The sequence below is a fragment of the Tricharina praecox genome (assembly GCF_024521635.1).
Source record: "Tricharina praecox strain CBS 144465 chromosome Unknown BZA05scaffold_5, whole genome shotgun sequence".
NCBI lineage: Eukaryota > Fungi > Ascomycota > Pezizomycetes > Pezizales > Pyronemataceae > Tricharina > Tricharina praecox.
Genome location: NW_026250407.1, coordinates 1,426,639 through 1,435,162, shown reverse-complemented (window position 1 = coordinate 1,435,162; position 8,524 = coordinate 1,426,639). Strand labels below are relative to the sequence as shown.

Below are 8,524 nucleotides of genomic sequence, written 5' to 3'. Positions count from 1 at the left end.
ATTGGGAAGGTGGAAGGGAGGGGGGAGGGGTGTGTGGGTGGAGGTCTCGCCTCTCGGTCGCACAACGACGATCTTGATCCGATTAGCAGCTGGTGGAGAAAAGGCAGGCGGGTGATGGCTGCCTGCTTTGCTGTGGTCGGATTGTTGGTACCAGGAGCTGCCGATAAGTGGTGCCTCACCACCATTACGAATTATGAGCACTAGTCTATAAAAGGAGCACACTAAGCCAAATACAGTCAAATGAGTGAGTGGCTGTGACTACGTTGTATGGAGAAAAACACTAAGCTGTATGGGGGAAAAACTGGTGAGGCAGCACTTACCCTTACACCCGTGTACATATGATACATAGGAGGATTTCTCCTCTTTTTCTTGGGTTTGGCGGCGGGCTGTGCTGGTTTTGCATTGCAACTTGCGTGTGGAGGTTTTCCGGCCGCATGCAGCAGTTGGGGGGGACGAGGTGGTGGAGCAGAGTGTTGTTTGATTGATATGTAGAGTGGATAGATGAGTCCAACGTCGGTTGCTCCCTGCTTGCTTGTTTCTTCGTCATCTTCTTCTCTGCTTCCTCCTTCAGGGCCGTATCTGGCCGAGGAAAACATCACAACCACAAATCGGAAACAGCAACCTTCTTTTTTTTCTTCCCTTCTTTTCCTTTTTCCGCGTGTTTGGCTGACTGGCGAGATGATGTCGGTGGAATATGCCGGTAGAGGGAGGGGACGACAGCGATGTGGGGTTCTGAGTGGTTCGCTCGGAACTTCTGTCTGAGGGAAGGGGAAGGGTGGGTTGGTTGACAGGGAATCTTAAGATGCTGCACAGACAGGGAAGACGGATTCACAGGGCAAATAAAGGTGATGGATGGATGGGTGGATGGGCTGTACGATGATGGGGTGGGTGGGGATTTGGCGAAATGTTATGCTGCTGCGGTGGCTGCTGTGGGATTGATTGATTATTGTTGTTGTGTGGAGGACAAACATGAGGAGGATGACGATGGGCAGAAACAGAAGCAGAAGGATGGGGTGGCGGTTGAGAAGAGGAGGTGGTGGCTACGGGGGTGAGTGCACCTCCGCATCCAGTTACCGCGATGTGGGTGGTGATGCCAGAGTACTAGTAGCTGTGATGGTTATGGGACTACGGGTTGGTGATGATGGTGGTGGTTCGATGGAGAACTACGGTTGGAGGGGAGTGCGGAGTGGGGAGTGCGGAGAAGTGAGGAGAAATGATCGAAGGGCGGCGTCAGGCCAATCCAGACCTCGCGCGGACGAGAAAAGCGAATCCAATCGAATACGACCGTTGGGGTGCCCATCGTCGTATGTCGTAGTGGTCATCGTTGCTGCTGCTGTTCGTGATCATCGTCGTCGTGTGTAGTCGTCTCCTTGCCGGCCCATCTCCTGCCTCCTGCTCGCTCGGCCAGTCCGTCCGTCCGTCCATCTGCCTACCTTGCCTGCATGCCCGCCCCCCTCCCCGCAAGCACCGACAGATATTGCCTCTCCGTTGACTCCGTCCACTCCGTCCCTCCCCGTCCCTCCCGGCCACCCCCCAAGCCCCCAAGTCCCGTCTCCAGACCTCATACCTCATACGGCACCCACATCCATCCATCACTATCACCACGCATTAATGCCTCCCTCCCCCCGTGCGTATACGCAGCCTCATGTTTCCACTCGACATGGGATTATTCGTGCAAAGTGGTGGTCGTGCACTTGCTAATACCTATACCTGTTGCAGAGGCTGCACGAACCACCGCCACACAGCACAACTGACGCCAGGAACTCGGCGTAGCGACCATCTAAGTTCTTACCGCACTTTATGACTTGCCTTACCTTGCCCCTCTTGCCTCCCTCCCCACATCCAAGCGGCAGGTCTATCCTTCTGAACGTCCCCCAAGGCCGTGACAGCCAGCCAGCCCGGACGAGCCATTCACCCACATTCCAGACGAGCCGTCCCTCGAGACGAATCAGCCAGACGAGCCAGTCAGCCAGACCGACGAGCCAGCCCCCAGACGAGCCAGCTAGACGAGCCAACCAGCCCACTGACGCTGACGCCCGCCCATAAGTTCCCACCGCACCCTTCCGTACCGGCCATTCTGTTGTTCGGGAGGCAAGTCAACTCGGTCAGTCGCCTTCGTGCTTGCTGCTGCTGCTGCCGCCGCTGCTGCAGTACTGCGGCTGCTGGGCATCGACTGGGTGCTGTCTGTGCGTCGAATACCGGTGTTTCTCATTATTCCATGCCAGTCCCCAGTTGAGATCGCTGCCCTCCGTCTTGCTGCTGCTGTGCTGCTGCTTCTGCCGCCGCCGCCTCTGCTTCCTGCAGCTGTTATTATTATTATTCTTCCCTTTCTCCCTTGGCCTTCTCCCTCCCTTTCCTCACCGCTCCTCCCACTCATCACTCATCTACCGCCTCCTCCTCCGCTTCCTCCGCATCCCCATCCTCTCCCCATCCTCCTCACCCTCCGCCTTCCCTCGAAACCCTGCGTCGCGTCGTAAACGTCTCCGCCCGGCCCGTCCCATCTTGTGTGTGAACCACGGCCACCTAAAAAAAAAAAAGTCGCGGGTGTTTAGGTTCCTTGTCTGACCCGTTGTGCCTATCTATTATTTCTCTTGACCGAACCTACCACCACCCCCCCTCCCCTCCCACCCCCCAGGCACTAAACTAACACAATGGATCACCTTCGTCATCCACATCTCGCTCCACCTGCACCGCGTCCATCACACGCTCATAACCCTTCTCCCGCACCACCGCCGCCGCCTCCGCCGCCGTCCCTGTTCTCTCCGTCCCAACACATCCTCCACCACAACACCCCCCCAAACCTCTCTCATCCCTCTCAACAGTCACCCCATCACCACCATCCATACCCTGCCGCAAATCGCGTGCAGCACTCGCCTTCCCAACAACCCCTTCCCGAGATCGACCGTGATCGTCCCTTTTCCGCGTCGTCGAGTGCCCCGAAACGTCTCAAGATGAATGGCCGAAATACTCCTACTGACGGCTACTATGGGAGTCCACACGCAACGCATCCATCGCACGGCCAGCCTCCCGCCTCGTCGCATCCTCCTCCTCCACCGCCTCCGCCTCCGCTGCATACCGGAATGCCCCCGTCGCAACGATACGGCGAGCCGTCGAGGTCACCCGAAATGGAAAGGATGAACGGGCCCGGCCCCGGATACCGTCACGGTCCTTCGCCCCTATCACTACATCAGCAACAACAACAACACCACCAACAACAGCAGCAGCATCACCAACAGCAGCAGCAACAACAACAACAGCAACAACAACAGCAACAACAACAGCAGCAACAGCAGACTCCGTCGCGACATGGTTAGTCCTTTCTCCATCGTTTCCCTTCTGCAGTCCAACCACCACTCTACCCACCCATCTGGTGAACACAAGCAAGGCAGGCAAGCGCAAGACGGACACACAGGACACGAGAGAGATTCGGAGATATTTGTTTGAGGGGCTATGTCCGTCCGTCATGCGGGGGTGCGAACCGTAATTCATAATTCGGTGCGCCACGTGAACCCAGTTTTAGCCTCAGCCGAGAAATCCCGTTTACGTTTCCTCTACATCCATCATGCTGTGTTCCTAGTGTGCAACTTTGTTCTTGCCTGTCTGCTTGCTTCGCCAGATACCGAATTCCCCATTCACTCATGGCTTGCCTACTTGCGCGTTTTTGTTCATTGGCTGGCTGTTCATCGGGAACGGATGTCTGTGTCCGTCTGCGAGAGTGTGCGCTGAACTTTTATCTCTTGTGCAGAATCGCTGCCACCTAACGGCGCCATCAATCCGGCGTCGAACCGCGGTTCCCCCGTATTCCTCCCTCCTCGGACAGCGACGCCCGAAAACCACGGCCACCGCCGCACTCCATCCTACCATAACTCGCCTCACATCGCCCGAGGTACGTCCGCCCCGCTCGCACTATTATTGTTGCCGGCGTTATTGTTGTTATTGTCATTTGTTGCTTTCACCCCCATGCCCTCTTCTTTCCTCCTTCCTTCTACCTAGTGATGTTGCAGGTCTGTTGCCTGTTGCCTGTCTGCCTGCCTGGTTGTGTGGGTGTGTGTCTGATAGCATGTCCCCGTGCGTCAGGCAGATGATGTTCGGCTGGCCGGGGGGGAGGTGGCCGACTCCGTTTCGAAGTTGCGCTTGCGTGTATTCAAATCTTTTTTCCTCTTTACCCCATAACGGCTTTTATTTACTCTACCCGATGATACCGTTGCCTTACTCCACTTACTCCCTTCTCCGCTACCTAGGATCTAGAAGTCCGGAGTTACTTCTCTGTTCCCCTCACAACCTTGCTTGCTTTCAACACCCCCCCCTGTCCTACGCTAAACCCACTCAAAAATCACAAGCGATCGCTGAAGAATTAACTCCAAAGACTAACCCAAAACTCACGCGCTGCAGGTCCGCAAGATCCCATCATGTCACAGCCTCAACAGCACCCCCCACTACCACCACCACCACAACCACAACAACCACAACAACAACACCCTGCGCAACAGCAACAATCGTCATCGCAGGCTCTCGCGCATCAACAGCAACAGCTTCATCACCACCATCAGCAACAGCAGCAGCACATGCGCATGCCTCCTCCCAGCTCTCCCCATCGCGCGTCATCGCTGTCGCATTCTCAACCCTTACGCGCGCCTCCGCCCCCACCCCCTCCACTATCCCAGATGCACCACCAACACCCGTCGCCCGGACCTCAGTCTTCTGGCTACAGCCAAGGACTTGGTCCCGCGCCTGCGCGAGAACTTCCACCGCCTCGGACTACCTCGATGTCAATTTCTGCCATGCTCGACGGCGGAACGCTTCCTCCGCCGACCACATCCAGGAATACGCAGCCTGACTTGTCGCCCTTGAAGGCGCCGTTTACGCCGGAATTCGCGACGATCGACCGCGCGAGGGATGTTGGAAGCAGTTCGGCGAGTCCTAGTGGTAGTAGTACGTCGATGCCGCCGTTGGGTGGCCCCAAACCGAACCGCATTACTCCTCCCGAACAAGTATACAGAGCGCATCACCAGTTGCAGCATCACTCGACGCAATCCCTTGACCGTGACCCGCAGTATGGCAGATCGATGTACGAGCAGCAGCGCGCGCATACACAGCCACCGCCGCCTCCTCCCCCGCGGCCACAATCACAGCCTCACAGTCTACCTGGAATGCGCGATGATGGCCAGCAGCAGCAGCAGCAGCAGCAGCAACAGCAACAGCAACAGCAGCAACAAAGACACTTCCGGTCTGGCAGTTACTCCGAACGGGATATGTTGTACGGTGAGAGGGAAAGGCAGTTGGAGCGGGAACGACACTTTGAGAAGGAGATGGAGAGGGAGAGGGAGAGGGAAAGAGTGAGGAGGGAGAGGGAAATGGAACGCGAGCAACGGGATCGGATCGCACGTGAAAGGGAGGCTAGGGAGCGACAATTAGCGGAACAAGAGCTGCGCGAGAGGGAACAACGCGAACGGGAGCAGCAGGAGCGAGAGCAAGAACGAGAAAGGGAGCGAGAGAGGGAAAGGGAGAGAGAGAGGGAGAGGGAACGACAGGTACGTGAGAGAGAACAGCAACAGCGTGAGCGGGAAAGGGTACGGGAACGTTTCAACGAGAGGGAGCGATTCGGGCCTCAGTATTCCGGGTCACTATTCGGCTCGGAGCGGATGGAAATGCAGAACCCTCCGACATCCAGCTCCCATCCCCCGTACGGAATGACGATCACGTCCAGATACCAGGGCGGTCAGAACGGGGTTCCTCAGTCGACAGGACCGCCAGCGGGATCCATCTCAACCCCAACGGCCATGTCCCTTCCCCCGAACTCTGGACCCGGACAAGGACAGAACTTCGGCCACTCACAGATGGCGGCCTCATCCTCTGGTCACCGGGAAAACTTCCAGCCGTTCTCTGGGTATACCGTGTCGATGCCGCCCAGCCCTTTCTCGATCACCAACACCAACATGCCTTTGCCTGCTGTTGGTGAGGACGCCCGCGACAGAGATGCACGACCACAGCGATTCAAGCCTTCGCGAGAGACGTCGCTAGGTGGAAGAGATGAACCTCTTCGAGCGGAGGATGCGTTGTCACGCGGGTTGGGGCGGAGCTTGTCGAGTCTCATGGAGGACGAGAAGAAGCGGAACATCGGCAAGGATCGGGATGGAATCGTTAGGGACAAGAACGGAATCATGAGGCTTACCGACTCGGCTCTGACATACCACAGCCCGCCCAGACGCAGTGCTGGCTTGGGCATGGAGGCCACCACGATCGTACGAGACTGGGGCGATCTGCCAAAGGAGATGGATAGAGCGAGTGGCATGGGCATGGGCATGAAGAGAGATAGGGAAGATGATGAGAGCTCGACGTCGAAGACGGAAAAGAAGAAGCGCCACCACCACCACCATCAACACCCCCACCAGTTTGTGCTCTCGACTCCCCGGAATCCGGCACTCGTGCGGAAGCTTTTGGACCCTGAGCTGACCTCGTTTAGTCATCCGACTCACTATCACCATCACCATGACGAGCAACCATCTCACAGCCTCGACGCACCGAAGGCTCCTGTTTCCGTGCGATCCAAGTCCCCGCTGCACGCGCACCACCACCACATTCATCACCACCACCCGGCCATGACTGCGGCGCAGCAGCAGACCCCACTGTCCAAAGTCACTACCACCCTACTCATCGATTCTTCAAAGGTGCTGGCCTCCCTCACTTCGAAGCCCCGGAACTACTTGGGTTCCATGGTCTACCTTCCCACGCATACTCCGAAGGAAGGCTACTCGGTAACACATCCTCTACTCCCCCGCTTCGAAGGCCGCGAGAACTCGATCTTTCAAATCAGGATTCCCAAGAGATTCCTGAGCGATTCGCACCGTCGCGACGTTTGCAGGAGGAGATGCGTGTGGGGCACCGAGATCTACTCGGATGATTCGGACATCGTTGCGGTATTGATCCACACCGGCAGAATTCCAGGCTGGCTTCCAGAGGACGTGGACCCAGCTCTCGTGAAGGAGAGCGGCAGGAAGGTTGTCATCAAGGGGGCCCTATCGGCTTCTGGTCCTTCGTCTCCGACCAACTCATCCTCTGGCAAGTGGAAGGCCAACGGAACTGCCGCCAAGAAGGCTGAAGAGAAGGAGAAGGAGAAAGAGAGGGATGTCGCCGAGATTCCCGCTGGAAAGGACCTGCTGGTCAACCTGTTGATCCTTCCTACCTTGGAGCGGTACTCGGGTTCGGTACGCTATGCACTCAAGAGCAGAAGCTGGAAGACAATCCACGATGGCATGTCCTATTCCATCTGGGACATGCAATGGGCGGAAGCCGGCGCTGCCGAGAGCCGTGGTGGTGGCAGCAAGAAGCGACGCCTCGATGAGAGAGAGTGGGTCCGTCGGTGGGGCGAATTGCCTCCTTCTAAGAGAGGCATCGGGAAGGTCGGAGAATGGGCCAAGGTGGAAACTTGGAGTCATACCGAGTCGAAGGATGGCAAGGGAAATGGCGAGGTTGAGGTCGGAGCTTAAGTTAGATGTTCGTTTTGTGGTTTATTTTTCATGCAGCATAGTGTGTATAGGTGGTTGGTTGGCTTCCTTCTCCTCCTAATGTTTCGGGTTCTCTCTCTCTCTCCCTGGTTCTGGTGCTTTGCTTTGCTTTCTCTTCTCATTGAAAAGCCAGCGTTCTTTTTTTTTTACGGAGTTTTGATTTGGTTGGTTGTGTATTTTTTCTTTCCACCCACCCCCCACGCTGTCTCTCTCGAGAACTGTTTTCTGGTTTGGAAATCACATTTGGTTCTATTGTATTCGTACTCTTCTCTCATTCCCATTCAGATTTTTTGTCTTGTGGTGTCGTTGTTGTCGTTGTTGTGGTTGTCGGGAGGACGTTTATGATACCTTTACTTTACCTTTACTTTACCTTACATGTAAGTCTTGTACAATATGTACAATGAGGGAGGATCAATTATTGGATACATGCTTTTTGTATTAGTGTGATAGTTATGGGGAACGAAGGAGGGAACTTGGAAGGATAGGATAGGTAGGGAGGAAGCGTGTAGGTGAATCGGATCTGTTCAGATCAATTGTTGTTGACGTTGATGATGTTCCAAGATCTGTGATTTAATTTGATTTCAATTGCGGGGAAGAAAACGGTGGGTGCTCATTTGCATAGGCCGTGGGCGAGATCGGGAATCCAAATGGCTGGTCGCTGGACCATGGTGTTTGAGTTGCAACTTGCGGGGTGAGTTTGCGACATGACGCGGACCTGCGGCTCCGGAACGTTTTTTCTCAACCTGGACTAGCGTAGAGTATCTATCGGACGGATAAGGTGGCGGTGGCCGGTGACCTGGCCATTCATCCCACCCAGCCACGATCAAGTGACAGCCCAACTACCCTTTCAAGCTCGCACTCCCACTCCCCCGCTCACTCCACTCTCTTTTACTTACTCTCCCTGAATGAACCCTTCCCCAGACCCTTCTACCTGACACCTCCCTCTTCCTTCCTTCCGCCTTGTCTTGTCCTCTCTCCCGTCCTCCCGTCCTCTCCTCTCCTCACCTCTCCCCCCGCCC

At 56.0% G+C, this 8,524-nt stretch overlaps 1 protein-coding gene across 1 annotated transcript; it reads left to right on the top strand.

Annotated features, from left to right (window-relative positions):
• Positions 1–5,354: 5,354 nt before the first annotated feature.
• On the top strand, positions 5,355–7,487 carry BZA05DRAFT_333461 (histone deacetylation protein Rxt3-domain-containing protein; the record flags this gene model as incomplete). The annotated part of the gene is made up of 2 exons (XM_051480685.1): positions 5,355–6,391; positions 6,464–7,487. 2 exons carry the CDS (start codon positions 5,355–5,357, stop codon positions 7,485–7,487), a joined length of 2,061 nt encoding a protein of 686 aa, XP_051342282.1.
• Positions 7,488–8,524: the final 1,037 nt, after the last annotated feature.